General features: G+C 41.3%; 1 protein-coding gene across 4 annotated transcripts; it reads left to right on the top strand.

Moving 5' to 3' along the window:
- Positions 1–1,532: 1,532 nt before the first annotated feature.
- LOC126999633 (putative N-acetylated-alpha-linked acidic dipeptidase) lies at positions 1,533–19,457 on the top strand. 4 transcript variants are annotated; one of them, XM_050862391.1, is made up of 18 exons: positions 1,533–1,680; positions 2,514–2,734; positions 8,402–8,525; positions 8,843–8,999; positions 9,338–9,472; positions 11,668–11,790; positions 12,283–12,466; positions 12,812–12,902; positions 13,292–13,467; positions 14,037–14,159; positions 14,889–15,035; positions 15,457–15,524; positions 15,733–15,924; positions 16,150–16,290; positions 16,495–16,600; positions 16,734–16,815; positions 17,042–17,134; positions 17,351–19,457. In XM_050862391.1, exons 2-18 carry the CDS (start codon positions 2,659–2,661, stop codon positions 17,547–17,549), a joined length of 2,217 nt encoding a protein of 738 aa, XP_050718348.1. In that variant the 5' UTR covers positions 1,533–1,680; positions 2,514–2,658; the 3' UTR covers positions 17,550–19,457. The 4 variants fall into 4 exon arrangements, with proteins under 4 accessions (XP_050718348.1, XP_050718350.1, XP_050718346.1 ...); XM_050862393.1 differs by having other exon boundaries at positions 1,534–1,588; XM_050862389.1 differs by having other exon boundaries at positions 1,543–2,734.
- The last annotated feature ends 395 nt before the right edge of the window (positions 19,458–19,852 follow it).

Raw genomic sequence — 19,852 nt, 5'->3', positions numbered from 1 at the left:
CCTCCATCGATTTCAATTTTGTATAGTAGTTATTAGATCACCCTGTATTCTATGGTAACATATTATGAGACAGCTACGGACTATGAAGGATTATATACAATGATAAAGGAAAGTTTGCCGTTATTGGATAAGACAAAAAAGACCCTTAAAAACACCCCAAAGAAGAAAAAAAATCATTAAAAATTTGTACATTCGGCATACAAGGCGCAGGGCTAAACTTTCAGGCATTTTTTTATGTGAAAAAAGTGCGCGCTATACGCTGAAAAATACGGTTTTTATTTTTCGACAGAAACCTACCTCTTGTTTGATTTACATTGTTTTTGATTTACGCGACCTCTCCAAGAACGCAATACTCGCGTAAATCGAGAGTTACCTGTACCTAACGTCCTAGCCGCCCCTGGACCCCCCCAAAGGGGTTATTAACCTAACCTAACCTGACATAAAGCGTCCTAGCCGTGGGGGCCTCGCTCCCCCAGGACCTTCACAAAGGGGTCGAACACACGCATTACCATTTACGGCAGAACGGCATTCAGTGAGTAAATATTTTGAAAATTTTGAAAATTCGTTTGAGTTGTTTATATATATCATTTGAGCCACATATGGTGTAACCACTAGAAATGCTCCAAATTATGTGATCTACAACTTGAGCATGATCATAAGTACCTTGGGTGTATTGTGTTAAACTGCAAATGAACTGGTCACTTTTAATGATGAACACCATCGAACCAAGTTAAATAAACTCATCTACCTCTTCCATTACAAGTCGATTCAACTTGATTTCACACCTATTCTCGCAAACTAGCCTCATGTTCACTGCATAATAATAATGTGCTGAAGCTAAATAGGTACAGAATGAAAACATGCAGATTTGTTGTCTGCATAACTTTCCCATTATTAAAGAGATAACTTTATTTGTGACAGTTATTATGGGTGTCTTTACCTTTCTTTATCCTTTGGGAATACATGGAACACATGCTGTGGTTTTTCCTTTTTATTTGTAGTGCAGATAACACGTCTGTGTCCTTGTCTACTCATCGTGTCTTCTTTGCCTACTTGAATTCCCGGTGTTGCGAGAAATACCTCAACTTAGAAATAAGTCGCTCGCCTGCCCACCACGCATGCGCACTTAGGGATACACTGCAGGAAAACCTTTGAATTTAGCTTGAATGGAATGATAGGAGGAATAATTAGGCCTAGGAATAGAGATTATACGATAGGGTAAGTGTCAGACCAACAGACCAAACAAGCAAGGACTGAGTGAACATCAAAGTAGGGTAATTCTTTTTTAAATTTTCCCTGTTTGTTTGTCATAAAGCTTTCTCTTGATTAAAAGTGATGCTCTGATATCTGTGCTATGTGTTGAATCTACTACAGGACAAGTGAACGATAGCGGTGTGTGATATATATTAAAAAGAAAGCAAGTTGGACCTGTCAATGCGAGCTATTTTGCGTTGCCAGCTAATTCCTACAAGATGTATGTAAACATGCAGACGACACACACTGACAAGCAGCGCCATCTGTTCAACCCACGCGTAACTTCTGCGGCCCCTGCTCACGCACGATTCACACATCTTTCCCGTCTTTATTTGTATAGTCTTTGGAGCGGCATGACGTGACGTGGAACACTGATCAGCTCTGAATCACTGGCCCGGATCTGAATCTGATCTGGATTCATACTGTGTAAATAGAACGCCTCTGGAAGAGGGACATATCAAAACAAAGCGTGTGCGCACACGCACACACACACAATGGCAGAGCAGGGTCAGTGCATACCGCGACTGCTTCAAGCTTTCTTTGACCAGAGGAAAGATAGAAGAAGCCAAGATAGTGACGAGGACGTTCAACCGGCAATCCTTGGCTGGACTGTGGGCTCTTGCTCTTGCTCTTGCTGTACTGGTGACCCGTTGGAGAGTCCCGTTGGTCTTGGTCTTGGCTACAACCCACCTTGGGATCTGGATCAGGCAGATCAGGATCCGGATCCACCAGGTCACGAGAATCCAGATCTCGGTGGTAAATAGAACACGGGTTCTCCGGACAGATCAGCGACCTAAAACGGATTCTTGTAAATAGAAGAGGTCTTGCGGATAGGTACTCAGTTAATGCTTAGTATCAGTCTAGTAGTGGAGCGATTAAATGGAGCTCGATCAGTATCACTTCCATTTTACAATTACAATTATACTACAAACTACCTCATACTATAATTATTTACTATTACAGATACTTATTATACATGCATTTTCAATTACAATTACTATAATACTGCAATTAATTATATTTCAATTAAATTAAAATTACAATTACTCCGACCCTGCTCTGTCCCATGACCGCCAGATCCAAACTTCCGGACGTACGATTCATCAGCCAAAGTGAACACTACATGCTTTTACTGTTATTCTTTATATACCAGTTGATCCTAATCCAATGGAACACTATAATTAGACACAAAGGTATAATATGAGAGTAGTAGGCTATATACTTTGTTTGTATGATAACTTATCAACTGATGCTGCCAGACCAGAATCGAAAGCAGCCAGAGGAAGACCCAGATACAGATCCATTAGTCACCGTGATCTCCTAGCAATACGTCATGCCCACCTGCCGTTCATTTATCTGGCTAGTGTAAAACCGCAAACCGTAGTGACTGTGTGCAGCGTCATCATGACTCCTGACGTGCGGTGGAGGCTGAGGATCTTCTTGTCCTCCGTGGCCCTGCTGGTGGTTGTGGTGTTGTTTGGTAAGTTTGAAATGTCAGTTGCCCAAGAGACGAGGTTGTATTAGCCTGTTGTATCTTTTGTTGTGTCTTCCGTTCTCTTCTGTTGTAGACGAGGTTGTATTATCTCGTTGTATATCTTCCTATCTCCTGTTGTATCTTCTGTCTTCATGGATTCTGTTGTATCCTCTGTTGTATCTTCCTTTATCCTGTTGTATCTTATGTTGTATCCTGTTGTATCTTTTGTTCTACCTTCTCCTATTGTCTTCTTTTGTTATATTTTTTTGTAGACGAGGTTGTATCTGAGATTGTATTATCCCGTTGTTTTTTCTCCCATTGTATTTTCCTGTATCCTTCTGTATCTTGTTGTAGACGAGGTTGTAGTATCCGAGGTTGCATTATCCTGTTGTACAGCTGTGGGAGACAAGTGTTGACGGTTTCCAAAATGTTTCGGACCCCGCTAGCGAAAGACGGCAACTATTCAATAGAGCTGCATTCGAGTTATATAAGACGTATATATGTGTGTGTGTGTGTGTGTGAGAGTGAGAGAGAGTGTGCAAGGATCATAGAGTGTGTGTGAGTGTGAGAGATATATTATTTTAGGATTTTTCTTACGAAACTGAGAGCATCAACTGCACGACGATTATGTTTCTTTAAAAAAAAAAATGTTATGAATGCTCTTGTTTCCACTAGTGTACGCTTTGTAATAAGATTTTCTGCATTCCAAAAGCTAAATACTTGCTTGGCTTTGGTCGTCAGTGTGCATTCTGGAGAGAGAGAGAGAGAGAGAGAGAGAGAGAGAGAGAGAGAGAGAGAGAGAGAGAGAGAGAGAGAGATTCATTTCTCTTAAGAGAAAAAGTCACTGCAAAATAATACCCTACTTTTCTTAAATGCATAATAATAACATAGTATTTGTAAATGCAAAGTAATAGCCTAGTTTCATAAATGCAAACGAATCGTTTAGTATTCTTAAATGCAAAATAATAGCTTTGTAATTCCATTCAATTCATAATAGCCTACTAGTTTCTTAAATGCGCCGGCTGGCATGGTCGATGACGTCATTGCACAACGTTGTCAAGCGAGAGTTAAATGGTATCATTATATATTTTTAGACCATATCAGAATTTTTGTGCACGTTATCAATGTTTTCATTGTATTTTCTTAGTGAGGACACTGCAGGAATGAACACAACATTTATTCAAATGCATAATAGCGTTGTAAACAACTTTAGCTGTCAATGACTAAATTTGAACGAAATGTAAAGAGACTTTTTTTTTGGGGGGGGGGGGGGTAGTTCGTTAGGGATATACCCCAATGGAGGAAGGCGGAGGACATTTTCGTCCGCGAATTAAAAACTTGTTATCAGTGTGCACAACTGACAAATTCCTATCTAATAAATTATGGAGAGTGTATATGTAGTGACATCTGAACATTAGCCTCTTTCCATGCTGTGTATATATTTTAAAGTCGGGGCCGGTGAACGAAACTCAGTGGACAGTGTGTCAATACTTGTGGCCCACGGTTGTACGTATCATCCTGTCTCCGTGGCCCTGCTGGTGGTTGCGGTGTTGTTTGGTAAGTTTGAAATGTCAGTTGTCAGTGTGCCCCAGAGACGAGTTTGTATTATCATTGAGATAATGACGGTCAAGGAGTCTCTCTGAATACGGTAGATAAAGCAATGAAGAAGATAATGCAGTGATTTCAGCTGAGATGACTGCCATACACAACACGGTGAGATTAGGAAGGAGCTTAATTAAGAGATGACACATTACAATTATTCTAAAAAAAAAAGAAAAAAAAAAGAAACGCACGTTTGTAAAAATGAAAACGCAGCTAGGCCTACGTAGATGTGCTTATGAAACAAACCAAATAGTGAAGCTCTACTGATTATATAATGCTTATAAGGATGCCCCGTACGTAGCCTAATTATAGTGGGGTAGGGGGAATTAAGGAAGGGTGAAGCTGTCAGCTTCATCTTCTTCTTTTGACCTGTGCCGCTTTGTACCGCTTCTTAACCCATAAGCGTCGGGCTAGAGGACTATTGTCGTCCCACCACACGCAGGTGCTGATTATATATTTTGTAAAATAGGTGTCTTTCATCAATGCCCCGTGTGGCAATTTCAAACGAAAACATAATAATTTATATTGTTTTTTCATCGCCAATCCTTCCTCTCCACGATTAAATAAATTTGATGTGTCTACGTCGCAGCACGGCATAGATATGATGTTGGGAAGAGGTGCTATTTTTAATTCCCGTCACCCGACGCACACGGGTTAAGGCGGTGTCACACTAGCACTTTTTCCGTCAACTTTTTCCGTCGTTTTTTCTGAAAATCGTCGATATCTTGGCTGCGGCCTGTCACACACAAACGGTGTTTCGTCTGAAACTTTCCGTCGGCACAGACCAAGGAGTGTAAACAAACATGGAGTCCACGCTGCGGCAAAGATACGCTGCTCTGAACCTAATACTGTGTATTGTGAGACTTAGACGAGCTAAACAAGCCAAAAAGCGTGCATGGATGCGCTCATGGTTGGCTCGTCGGGAAAGAGAAAATGTGTACCACAGGCTATTAAAAGAGCTGAGTTTAGAGGATCATGAGACTCTGAAGAATTGGATCAGGTTGGACAAGAGCCAGTACCACAGACTTCTGGAGTTAGTGACACCTCTTATTGCCAGAAGTGACACCAGGATGAGGAAGGCTGTCACTGCAGAAGAGCGTTTGAGACAGGTTAGTAGTCGGTCGGGAGTTTTGCCTTTGTAACGGTTGAAGCCACGCGGAAAGTCTCGGTCTTGGTCTTGGAAATGTAAACAAAGGCGGAAATTTGCAGGCGGAAACGATCCTGATCGTCTGACAAATTCATGCGATAAGTTCATGCGGAACGATGAAAAGTCGACGGAAATCGCATTAATCGACGGAAAAAGTGCTAGTGTGACACCGCCTTTAGGTCCTCCTTATCTTTCGTTCCTCTTTTCTTCTTTTTCACTTCTACACACTTTTCAGTATACATCACTTTCTTAAGCACTTCATCCTGAAACTTAGGTTTTCTGTCCTTTTCTTTTCCAGATTTATTTGCCTATGTGCTTTGCTATTTTCCACTAGTACACTTTTCACCCCACTTTTACTGCTCAGATCTTTTTTCCCAAACACATTTCAAGAAAATTTTTGTGTAAGGTATTAATTTCACTGCTTCCTCCTTACTGCCATATAGTCCTAACACGGTACTTACTCCTCCGTCTTCCTCCTCCAATCTGCTATGCCACTCCTCTTCCCCAATAATTTCCACTACTGATGCCAATAGCCCTTGCCTCTCCTCTTCATACCTGTCACAGGCCACTATCAGGTGCTCTATTGTTTCCTTTTCCCCTATACACAAGCTACAGTTTTGGTCCTGTTCGTCTCTGCTTCTCCCCTTTACTTCTAGAGTTCCAGACCTTGCCTTGAACAGCAGCTTACTCGATCCCCTAGTCTCCCCGGTACCAATTTTCTCTTTCAGGCTTTTGTTTTCTCTTGTACCATTTTAAAGTCGACTTTTCTGCTGCTCCTGCTTGCCATTTTTCCAGGCCATTGGTGGCAATGCATTTCTTGATGTCCTTAACCCTCATTCTGTTCCACTCATTTTCAAGATTTTCTCTAATCTTCCATCTAGCTATTTCTTTTTTCCATGAGGATGCTGTTCTGTCCTCTGTTATCACCTTTTTTACCCATCTTTCTTCACTTAGTCCTTCGATTTTCTTCATAAATCCCATCTTGCCCTTTATAATTCTCTCCTTAAATGTACTCCATCCCATTTCTCCCCTTAAGGCCTCTACGGCTGTGCATCTAGGAGCACCCAGTCCCCATCTGCCCATGGTGTTCTGCACCTTTTCTAATCTTGCCAGGTCACCTTCCCTGTACTCTGTTATTTCTGACCCGTACAGGCAGTATGGCACCGCTATCCCCTTCCACATACTCCTGCCTACCTCGTATTTATTAATAGTCCTGCTGCCTGCGTTCATGATCATGCCCACCATCCTCCTGGCTTTTCCTTCGTTTATTTTCCTTTGTTTCTCTCCTCCTACTCCTTCTTTGCTGACTTCCAACCCCAAGTATGTGTACTTCTCCACTCCCTCTATTATGATGTTTCCCAGGACCCACTGGCTGTTGGCATTGTTGTTAAATTCTATGGCCTTACATTTCTTGGCACTGAATTTCATCTTCCACTCCCTCCCATACTCGTTGGTAGTCCTCAGTAGCTCCTTCATATCTGCCTTGTTTTCTGCCATGAGTACAATGTCATCTGCGTAAGCTAAGCACCCAAGTTTTCTGTCTCCTACTCCTACGTACTCCTCTTTCTGATTTTCTGATTTTCACTAGGAGTTCTTCTACATAAAAGTTAAACAATGTTGGTGACATCACACATCCCTGTCTCACTCCAACATTGTTCTCCATCCAGTCCGTGGTGGTGGTGGCAGATCGGTATAGGCGTACCTAACATCACCAAATGTGGGGTACAAACTTGACGGAGGGACTGTTTTTGTGCCTTGAACGCACAGACTTGCATACTACTAAAAAAAAAAAAAAAAAAGTTTGAAAACGTACTGAATCCTGGATCGGCTATGGTGATATTATGCGCCTATTCTTGAACGCTTTTGCCTCTCACATCAACTATTTCCAAAGTCCAAAAGGAGATTAGTCGAGTTCTAATTAGGGTTATTTTTTTATGGTCATGGTACAAAAAGAAAGGTCAAAGTAACACCAGGGTCATAAAACTACCCCTGAAAATGCCCCAAACTCCTACGAAAGCCTTGTCAAATGTGTGATTAGGCGCCGATCTGTTATGTACCCGTAGAATAGCCTATGATCCTCATCCCCCCCACGATAGTTGTTGGGCATCACCACCATAACTTACAGAAAAATATATAGCAATGTTATTTAGAACACTGGATTATTTTGTATGGAACCCCAACCCCCTCCTCCCCACACATAAATTATGTGTGGGAGTGTGGGGGGGGGGGGAGAGAGACATAGAGCCCAACTACGCCACTGTCTTCTCAAGACTATTATAGAGCCGCACTGCTGAATGGTCCACTGGCTTGTTATCCTTCCAGCATCCCATCTCCTCTTCTCCATCAGACATGCCTAGTTGACATCTGTCACTTCGATCGAATTTTCAGAGCTGCTGAACCCTAAACCAAAGACTGAATAAGAGATGTGCAGTTCACGGGGACCAAAAAGTGCAGTCAATCATCACAGATGTAGCCTACCGTATCGGTATTCTCAGACGCTTTCGCCTATCACATCAACTATATAGATATATATATAAATATATATATATATACATATAGATATATATATATATATATATATATATATATATATATATATATATATATATATATATATATTTCCAAGGACCAAAAAGGAGATCAGTCGGATTTTAATGAGTGTTTTTAGGTTCATGATACAGAAGAAGGGTTAAACGATCACCAAGATCATAAAACTACCCCTGGAAATGCTCAAAACTCCTACGAAAGCCTTGTCAAATATATGTGTTTGGACGCCAAAATGTTTTTAAGAATATGACCTCTGGATAACTATGAAGTTCACACTTATAATCATCCACCTCAGGGCCATCGAATGCTGTTAACTTCTCTCTCCATTTGTCCAATTTCTGACATTGTGTGTGTTGTGTGTGTGTGTACTTTTGCAGTTGACTTAGAGGTGTCTAGCACCGACCGCAATGAAAAGGTCAAAAGAAGCTGGCTGTCCGTGGATGATGTGAGGCGTTACGTCATCGAGGCTGTTGACCCAGATAGAATACGGGCTTTTCTGAGGTGAGTCAAGGGTCGGTATATGCTTCCACCCCTCACACCAACAGTATATCCAAAGGTCGGAAAGGAGATTAGTCGGGTTCTAATGCGTTTTTCCTAGGTCATATGGTACAGTAAAATGGTCAAGCTACTACCAGGGTCATAAAACTATTACTAGAAATGCCCACAAGTCTTGTCAAATTTGTATGCTTGGGCGATGAAATGTTTAAGTAATATATAGCTATGGCTTCTCTCAGTCCTGTGGTTGAAAATTTACTGAACTATGCATTCTCTTATAAGTATTGTTATATGATGGTACTTCAAATTGTGGTGGCGTTCAGGCATCTAACCCTTCGCCCTCACCTCGGGGGGACTGAGGGGGAGAAGAGGACAGCGGAGTGGGTGGCTGACACGTGGCGGCTTCAGGGCATGGACGAGGTACACCTGACGCCTTACGAAGTGCTGCTCTCCTACCCCGATGCCTTGAAACCCAACAAGGTGCGTTAGCCATGCCATTAAAACGCTGAAATATACAAAACGTCATGCCATTCAAATGCTTAAGTATGCCAAAGATGTGTGTGTGTGTGTGTGTGTGTGTGTGTGTGTGTGTGTGTGTGTGTGGTGTTCAAGGGCCAGTGTGACGGAGATGAGCACCGAGGCCGCGCACATTTAATCTTGTCATGCCATTCAAATTTCAAACTATATAAAAATTATGTAATATATAACCAAAGATAAAAAGAGGTGCTCAAGGGCCAGTGTGACGGATATGAGCACTGAGGCCACGCGCAGCTATAATTTATGCCCCCACCTTTAATTTTTACTTTTGTTTGTTGAAGATGCGTCTCCTGGATGGGGCGGGGCAAGAGTTGTGGGTGTCCGATGCCAAGCAAAAGCCACTGTATGCCCCAGAGGAGGCCGACCCCGAGCTTCCCTTTACCTTCAATGGCTATGGAGCTGCAGGCAACGTGGTGGTGAGTGCTCTCTCTCTGGCCCCTTTCACACTTGCTGGCGAGGCCCGCGTCCGCGCTTATAACGCGGACGCGGGCCTCCCCGCGCAGGATCAAATATTTAAAGCTAAAATTAAAAAGTGAAACAGGACAATGATCGCACAACAAATCACATAGAAATCAAACAGGATACTGAATGAGTTTTCTCTGGAGAGATGCGCGGGCCGCCGACATCGCCCGCGCCGTGTGAAAACGCATTGAACACTGTATGCCAACCCTTCGGCTGCTATTCGCGGACGCGGGCCCGCAGATGACCTAAAGGGAGCCCGCGTTGAATTTCGCCCGCACGCGCGCGCGCTCTCTCTCTCTCTCTCTCTCTCTCTCTCTCTCTCTCTCTCTCTCTCTCTCTCTCTCTCTCTCTCTCTCTCTCTCTCTCGTCTTTAAAAAAAAACCAAGAAAGAAATAAAGCCCTCAAATCACAATAAAAAAAAATACAAATCCTGACCTCCCTGTGAACTCACTTCATTGAAAAAAGAAAAAAAAAAGTCCTCCTCCATCCGTATTCAAAGAAGACAAACAAGGCAGCTTTAAGGGCAGATTCCCTTCAAATTGGAAAAAGAACACATTTTTTTTACGAAAGGCCCATTAGTCTAACTTCGGTTGTAGGTAAGCTACTTGAGGCATAATTAGAGACAAAATTGAGTTACCTTGAAAGCCACTCATTAATTGGGGACTCACAACATGGCTTCCGAAACAAAAGATCCTGCCTATCAAATCTATTAACCTTTATAACGACCTCTTCACTGTTTATGACGTAACCAAATCACTGGACGTAGTCTATCTTGATTTAAGCGTTTGATAAAGTTTACAAATTAAAACAAATAGGTATTGACGGTCAGGTAAACCAATGGATCGCGAATTGGTTGATTAACTCAAAGTGGGCGCCTGTCACTAGTGGCGTCCCTCAGGCTTGTTCTTGGCCCAGTGCTCTTCATTATTTACATCAACGACGTGGATGTTAAGATTGGTAACTCGGTTCTCACTGACGAAGACAGGCAAAAGCCTCCAAGAGTTTGCACAAAATTTCATTGGTCGGATAGATGGGAGATGCCCTTAACGTAGACAAGTGCCAGGTCCTTCAAGTTGGAACGAGGAATAAAAGTTTGATTACGAAATGCGCGGCGTTAAACTCAAAAGCGTTCAATGCGTCAAGGACTTGGGGGTCAAAATCGCGTCACCCTCAAATTCTCACAGCAATGCATCGATGCAGCAAATAAAGCGACACAGAATGTTGCTTCATAAAAGAAACTTTTATTTAAGAATAAAGATGTCTACAACAGTTTAGTCAGACCCCACTTGGAATATGCGGTACAGTTTGGTCTCCCCACCATGCAAAGGATATTGCTAAATTAGAAGGTGTTCAGCGTCGGGCAACGAAATTATCCCCTCTTGCGCAACAAATCCCTCTAAGAAAGGCTTTCTACCCTTAACATGTTCTCTCTTGAGAAACGTCGCCTCCGGGAAAACTGATCGAATGTTTTAAAATTCTTACTGGTTTCACGAATGTAGACAGATCAACATTGTTTATGATCGATGACACTCTGCGCACGAGGAACAATGGCGTTTTTCTTCACCAACGTTGTAGTGCGAGAATGGAATAAGCTCCCATCATCAGTGGTCCAAATATCAACTAGAGTAGAAATGCAACGATTTGGAGTCTACTGATTAATGTAAAATCACTTAGGGATAAGGACAGACCACCAAGTCTGGACCATGGGGTCTGTGTGTCTTGATTTTCTATATATATCTCTATCTATGTCTCTCTCTCTCTCTCTCTCTCTCTCTCTCTCTCTCTCTCTCTCTCTCTCTCTCTCTCTCTCTCTCTCTCTCTCTCTCTCTCTCTCTCTCTCTCTCTCTCTCTCTCTCTCTCTCTCTCTCTCTCTCTCTCTCTCTTTAAGAAAGTTAACTTTTCCTGTACTTGTCTTCCAATACTCTATCAAAATAAAACTTCGGAAGAATTCAGCAAAAAAAAAAAAAAAAAAAAAAAAAAAAAAAAAAACTACTCATTTATTTTCAGAAGTGTTTTGAAAGAGTTGAGGTCACTGGATGGAGGAATAGTCAGTAGCACAGCATGTATCTAAGGACATGTGGAGTGGTGGCAGCTATTGTCTTGTGTGCTGAATAATGGCCACTAATCCCATACAACTGACTTGCCTCAGGGCCCTCTGGTCTACGCTCACCATGGGACCAGGGACGACTTCACCTTCTTGTCTGCAGCAGGTGTGAACGTCTCCGGCTGCATAGTTCTGGCCCGCTACGGTAAAGCCTTCAGGGCAAACATTGTAAGTGTGGGCTCCTCCTCCTTTGCTCTTCCAGACTCCTCACAAGACAGAAAGATGTGTATAATATGCACTTAATATTAGTGATATGAATTTTTTTAATTGAGTACTAGAGAACTGGGATGTTCATAAATTCATATGCACCATTCATGATAGATTGATAAACCTTCTATATTTTGGCAATAGTTGATTTTGTATCTGCCCACCTATCTATCTCTTATCACTGATGCCCTGTCCCCTCACAGAGACATACCTCAAAGGACTAGATATAGCAAAGGAATTACCAGCTTTTCTTGTTGTGGCACTCCCTCACTGCACACTCTTGCCTGTCACCTCTCCCCATCTCTTTCAATACTCATACACTTTCCACAGCTCAGCTTTCCAGAATGGTTGTTTTCCTGATGAGAGTCCTAAGGAGAATGAGGCCTACAAATTGATGAACACACCCCACTGGTGGAAATTACTAGGTTTATTGATTGCATTGCTTTTCCTCAGGCAAAGGCAGCTGAGGATCTTGGTGCTGTTGGCCTTTTGTTGTTCAGTGACCCTAAAGATTATGCTCCTGCGGGTCCAGACTTTGTCTATCCCCATTCCTACTTCCTACCCCCATCTGCCGCCCCATTTGGCACAACGAAACTTTTAGATGGCGATCCCCTCACTCCATTTTATCCAGCTATTGGTAAGTGTGGCCGACATGCTTGCTAGACTCCAAAGCTCAGCTACACCATACCATAAACTATTTCCTGTAGATGTAGGCTGGGGAAGCTAAAAAGGTCTAATGCATGTCTGGTAGGACCACCAAGACCAGTAGAACTTGGGCCATGAGGCAGGAGACAGTCCAATACTATTGTCATATCAGCTAAAACAGTTTTTTTAGAATACAGTGTGAGGCAGATCAGATGGTAACCAGTTGAGTATGCCAGACTTAGTGTAGTTAGAGGAATATAACAGTTCTAACAAAAGTTGTGAGGTAAAATAATTGAAAAAAATTATTCAGATTTTTTTCCCCTTTTGTATTTTACAGATAGTGCCTTTAGAATCCCAGAGGAGGAAGCTGCAATCCCTCACATTCCTGTGCATCCCATTAACTATAATGATGCTCTTCAGCTCTTGAGGTACATCTAAAGAATACTGAAGATACTAGAGTAAAAGACATTTTTAATAATCATTTGGGGTCAGGCTTAAGATGTTGATTTTTACAGGGACAAATACTACTTTTCTATATTGTTCAATTTATTCATTATTTCATTTATTCTGTAGTTAAATTTATCCCTCATTTAATCTCTTGCTCACTTAATTTATCGCTCAGTTGATTTATCCCTTAGTTATATACCTCAGTGTTACATAAAATTTTATTCTTCAGTTCAGCTTGGAGAGGTTGACCTACAATTTATCACTCGCTTACTTGGTTGGATAGACATTTTTACATTTTAAGCGCTGAGTTTTACAGTATAGCAGTAACATCATAGTATGGTAGTAGTATTTGTTCTGTTTGCTATGACAGTGGGCTGGGTGGAGCCGATGCCCCTCAAGACTGGCAGGGCGGCCTCAACATCACTTACCGGCTTGGCCCTGGCTTCCGAGAGGCTGACTGGACCGTAAACTTGGAGGTGAACAATCACAACACTATGGCCACCACACAGAATGTTATAGGTGTTCTTAGGGGCAGAGAGGAGCCAGGTAAGTAGTGTATGTCTTGGATTTTTTTCTTTTTGTCTAGATTTATGTTAAGAAAAGTGTTTGATATTGTGGTGGAGGACAGAATGGGGTTTTGATGTCTGATCATAAATCCATGTTACTAAAAGCAGCTGTGATATTTAAATTTGTACTGGCTTGCTTCGCCCTGCTGAGAAGGGGTTGGGTGGCTCTATGGGTATGGTGCTCGGTTCATGACTGAGGGGTTGTGAGTTGAAGCCCAGCCTGCCAGAACTATATGGTCCTCACAGCCTAGCGTGGAAAGATTCGTCTGTCACCTTTTATTCATTTTGCTGAGAAGATTTAGGTTATATTGTCAGATGATGCCACTCCTCACATCAACTGTTCCTAAAGGCCAAACAGGAGATCAGTCAGGTTCTAAAGAGTCTTTTTAGATTCATGGTACAAAAGAAGGGTCAGACTACCAGAAGGGTCATAAAACTACCCCTGGAAATGCCCAAAACTCCTATGAAAGCTGGGGCGCCAAAATGTTTAATATGAGCCTTAACTTTTGTCTTTTTGAGGTATACATGGAAGGATCTATATTTTAACAGATCGGTATGTGCTCCTTGGGAATCATCTGGATGCCTGGCTGCTTGGTGCCTTTGACCCCTCGTCTGGCACGGCCGCTATGATGGAGCTCAGTCGCGTCTTCCTTCAGCTGTACAATGAGACAGGTCACTATCTGAAGAGGTTATTTTTTTAGTTATAATATAGTCTTTTTTATGGTATGACACCAGTAGGCTTTCTTGAGGGGCCTGGTTGGTGGTTGGACCCAGCCCATCTTGGCACAGGCAAGTGTTTTATAGTGGCGCCATCTTTTCTTGGATCATGCTGCCCCCTGGAGCTCATTCTTGATTCACTTGGATGGTTTCCTCTAGAGTCCGGGTTGATGGGTGGTCCTCAGGACAGCATGTGGGTAGTCTTAGGCCACTCGGCGGTGACTGAAAAATCCCTGGTGGTAGCAGCAGATTCAAACTGATGTCGTCCAGCACGTGGTGAATGTGGGGCCCCCACGCTAACCACTCAGCCACCGCCTCCCCATGCTGCTTCTTATTTAGAAAAAAAAAAAAAAAAGTGTCAGAGAAAAGAATGAAGATGTCAAACAAGAATAATGAAGCTGAATTCTAAAGGTTAAGCCTATACTATTCACTGGGTGACACGTGTGGGGCACTTGGTTACATTATAAGTGGATTAGCATATAAATGCATATCATCAGGCTGTAGCCTGTTTCTTTTTGGCTAATTATAAGTATTTGTACCTTTATGGCATATTGGGTTATGAGTTACTTCCTGCTACAGCCTTGAGGGCCAGCATAACAGAGATGAGCACTGAGACCATGTGCAACTATAGTGTATGCTTCCAATTTTATTTTACCTTTATTTTTACAAACAACTGACCCCTAGGATGGAGGCCGAGGCGATCGTTGGTGTTCTGTGGCTGGGGGGCTGAGGAGTATGGTATAGTTGGCTCTGTCGAGTGGACAGAACAGTTTACGAAGCAACTTGAAGACAGAGCTGTTGCCTACCTCAATGTTGACATGGCTCTTGAAGGTAAGAAAGGAGTCAAGCATTCCCAGAAGGTTGACTTGATATAACAGTTTATTAAGAAAGGCTCAAACATAATGTAATTGTTCTGGGTGCTTTGGTTAACAGAGCTCAATGCATTAAGTAGTTATTACACAGTGATTTCTTGTTGTTAAGTTGCGTCATCGGTGTCATAAGTTCGATTGAGAGGATCAGAAAATAAGAGGTTAGATATGGATTTGATATATGATGTATTCAATATGGTGTAGTGGAAGAGCATAATCTGACTGAAAGTTTAAGGTTTAACTTATAAGATAGTTTTTAACCTTACTGCTATTGAAGCCTCTTAACTTGGTGTAGTTTCATACATCTGAAATAAGTGGCTGATATAAAAACAATTACATTTATGTGCTACTAGTTACATCTGATTATTTGTATCCTTTTCCAGGAAATTACACTCTGCGAACCAAATCAACACCACTTCTTATTACAGCAGTATATGAAAGTGCTAAGAAAGTAAGTACTGCAGTGAATTTCACTGATCACAAGTGGCAAAATTAAGTGTATAGTTAAGTAATCAATGTTTTTGTCCTCCATGGTGTAGTGGTCAGCATGTGTAGCTATGAATCCATGCACCTGGGTTTGAAAGGAACTTTTTTTTCAAATAAATCCTGCTTTGCAGGAGGATTACCTTTTCAAAACATGATTTTCCCATGTCCTTCAGATACCAAATCCAGACCCCAAGGAGGTAGCCGCTGGACGAACATCAGTTTATGACACCTGGGTGCACCGAAGGCCTGACCCTCTGCAGCCAGACCTTCCACTGATGCAGCTGATTGGGTCAGGAAGTGATTACAAAGGCTTGCAGCACAACATTGGTGTACCTTGCATGGACACACGTTACACTCACGATAATGTAAGTGTATCCAGAGTTTTAATGTTCATGTTATGATACCATTTTATAAAAAGTTGCCTCTTCTTGAGATACGCTTCAGAATATTTCATGGAGAAAATCATTACTGCTTATGGTGCTGGAGTCATTGTAACTGACACATACTTCATAGCTCTTTATTCCCAAACCTGAGTTAATGATTATGTAATTAAGTTAACGGTTAGTTATTATTTGAACTTTATCTTTCAGAAAACTCTTGGCGACCCAATGTACCATACACTGTATGAAACATTTGCTGCAGTGGATGAAATATACGACAGAGGTTTCAAATTCCACTCAGCAATCACTGCTCTTTGGGGTGACCTGGCAGTTTCCCTCGCAGAGGACAAGGTACTCCTTATTCACTCTGTCAATAAAATATGAAAATGAAGGAAAATTCAATGCAGTACATTGGCTTGAATAAAGATTGAACCCATTGAGCTGAATTCTTCAAGGAAACATTTTACTGTAGATTACTTGGGGATTAGTCATTTTCTGCTAATTTTTTTTCTTCACATATGATGTGGTTCAGTTATTCTGTTTTGTTTTTTTCAGGTTCTTCCCTTTTCTCTAGATGTTTATGCAGACTATATATCCAGGTCTCAACAGACTCTTGAAAAAACTTTTGGACAACTGATTTCTTCACAAAATATTTCCTTGGGTAAAAATTTTAAGCTTTGAGTGTTGTAGCTGTTGGTTGCTCTGACATTTGTTCTTCAATTTTCTGAACACATACTCATATGCAATCAGGAAGTAGTGTGACTGGCTTTGTCTTTAATATAATTTATTTTCAGGATTCTTAACTGATGCTGCTGCAAACTTCAAGAGTAGTGTTGTATCATTCAAGAAGATTATAAATGGTTTAGACCAAAACAAGTACGTATGTGAAAACTGCAGGTTTTATTTCCCAAGCTGTACCAAGTAAGATAGTCAAAGTTTGTATCTATCTCAGTACATACAACCTTTCAATTAGGAATTATGTTTTCATTAACATATTATACAAAGCAGGTAATAAATTTGTATTACGTAGTAATATGTAGTAGTTATTACATAGTAGTTCAAACATGGAAAGACTCCTTTATAAGATATTTTTTATCCTCAGTCCACTTGCTGTTCGCCGAGTGAATGACCAACTGATGCTGGTGGAACGATCCTTCATTGACCCTCGTGGACTACCTGGCCGGCCAGAATACAAGTATGCCTCCTTGCTTCTCTTTTTCGTCTGTTACTTAAGTCTTGAATGATACTCACTCATTTGCTTTATACAAGTAATGTTATGGTATCAGTGTACAGAATTTTGAGGAGTGCAAAGAGAGAGATCAGGAAAAAAGGGCTGGATCACTCAAAGAAAGGCTTTAATGCTTAAGGCTTGTATTATGAGACACCATTCACACTGTCATGTTATTTTCAGCCATGTGATAACTGCCCCCAGCAAAAATGATGCGTATGGTGGAACTGCATTCGCTGGCTTGACTGATACTCTGAACGAAATTCAGGGTGCCCCCGAGACAGACAGAAAGGAGTTATGGCGAGTCTTTGCTCATCACTTGGCCGCTGTAACTCACCTTCTTAACACAGCTGCAAAAGTGTTAACAGATGAGCTCTGGTAGCCTTCAATTGATAGGTAAAATGCTGCAGGAAAGTTTTACCACTCATATGCACCATTAAAATTAGTACTCAGCCTACTACACATCCAAAAAAGTGTACTCCTCTTTAAAACTGAATTGATGTATAGCAGTAGTAATAGGTAGTTATAGTAGTAGAGGTAGTAGTAGTATAGTAATATAGCAGTAGTAGTAGTATATAGTAGTAGTAGTAGCAGTAGTAGTAGTAGCCAGCCAAGGATACTGTATATGATAATAGTCTCCTTGGTTGGTATACATAATATTTTCTTTGTAACCAAACTCATAGAAATAATAGTATGGTAAAGCTGTGGGATGACTGGTATACACTATACACTATTTTACACTAAACACATTTTTCTCTTAAGCAAAATAACCCAACCATTGGAAATAAAAGTGATAAAACTCCACCAAATGCAACTATAAATCCATCCTGAAGTACAGTACATGGTTTGGTAGCACTAACAAGTAGTAGTGATGGAGATGGTATGAAATTACTGAGGCTGGTATTCTCAGATGCCTCTACCTCTCACATCATTTATTTCCAAAGGCCAAAAGGAAGGCCAATTGGGTCCTTATGCTTTTTTTTTTATTTTTTTTTTTTACATAAGGCATCATAAAGCTACCCATGGCCATAGCTGGGCACGATAACAGAAAACCTTATTCCCGTTAACCGATAACTGATAATGGAAAACCTTATCAGTGATAACCGATATTCGTTAACTGGAAACACAAATATAGGCGATAACCGATACCCGATATTAATCCACAATTCCGATACTAACTAGCGATAAGTCCGATAGGCGAAAACAATACTATATTGATATTTCAAATAAAAAACATAGATGAATTCAAATTTTCAGTATCTGTATTTTAGAAAACTTACAAATCCTGAAAAGCACACGTTGACACGTACATATGGACGGTAATACTAGAAACGCCTGAACCGGTGTTGTGTTATTTGGCGTCCCCACCGTCAAAAGCTGGCGCTTTTGTTTACAAACACTGGTCTCTCGTGAACTGCGCATGCTCAGACCAGCAAGCATAGACCTGTACAGTCTCACAAAGCTTTTTAACCGTAATTAAGAGTTGCTGGAAGGCTGAATCAGACATACAGTACCACTACCACCATCCCCGCTGTTTCTAGACCGACACTGTATGAATTGTATTTATATGTGCAGTGTCGTTCTAGAAACAGCGAGGATGGTGGTACTGTACGTCTGATTCAGCCTTCCAGCAACTCTTAGTGTTAAAAAGCTTTGTGAGACTGTACAAGGCTACGCTTACTGCATGGTCTGAACATGCCTAGCTCACGAGAGACCAGTGTTTGTAAACAAAAGCGCCAGCTTTTGACGATGGGACACCAAATAACACAACACCGGGTGCCTTCAATAACATGGCATGCTCATAAACGAATATGGAATATCAAATTTGAGGCAGTGAATAATTATTTTGGGGGTAAAGTTAAATGATTTTTCTCTTTGATATATTGATTCTTGAGTCTAACATAAAAAAATAACCTAGTGTTTTAATGTTGATGATCTAAGTATGAAATCTCTTCATCGAAGATATATCATACCCCGAAGTTTTTTCATTCAACACCGGGCGCCCGGGCCGCGCATGCGCAGTAGGGAGGAAACAACGTTTGTTTTTTGAGTCGGAAAAAAGTAGCGATTATTGCTAGTTTGGTTACAAAAGTAACGAAGATACCGATATATATTTAAATAAGTAGCGGATGGCCGATAACCCGATTTTGTTATCAGCGATAAAGTATCACGATAACTTATCGCGATAACGCCCAGCTATGCCCATGGCAATGCTCAGAACTCCTATGAGTCTTGTCAAATATGTGAGACTGGGCATGGAAATGTTTAAGAATATGACCTTAAGCCTCCTTTTCTGATTTTCATTTCAACCATGTTATAAACTCCCAAGCAAAACCTTTAGGCCTCTTTGTATAAGTGACATGTAGCAAGATAATTATATAGTTAATGCTGGTTTGTCTGTTATCAATGGCAAATTTTGGGACATATATAGGTCCTACACTGCGCGCAGCCTTTGATCATAAGGAACATAAAGGGAAGATGCTGGAGCACTGCAAGAGGATCTCAACAAACTGTCAGCTTGGTCAGAGAAATGGCAGATGAATTTTAACATCACCAAGTGTAGCGTACTTAGTGTAGGAACACGCAACCCATTACACGGGTATAGTTTAGACTCCACAGCGATAGGCAGATCAGAGTGTGAAAGTGAATTGGGAGTGTTAGTGAACTCTGACCTAAAACTAAGGA

The sequence above is a fragment of the Eriocheir sinensis genome, chromosome 2 (assembly GCF_024679095.1).
Source record: "Eriocheir sinensis breed Jianghai 21 chromosome 2, ASM2467909v1, whole genome shotgun sequence".
Classification (NCBI taxonomy): domain Eukaryota; kingdom Metazoa; phylum Arthropoda; class Malacostraca; order Decapoda; family Varunidae; genus Eriocheir; species Eriocheir sinensis.
This window is presented reverse-complemented; position numbering and strand designations above follow the sequence as displayed.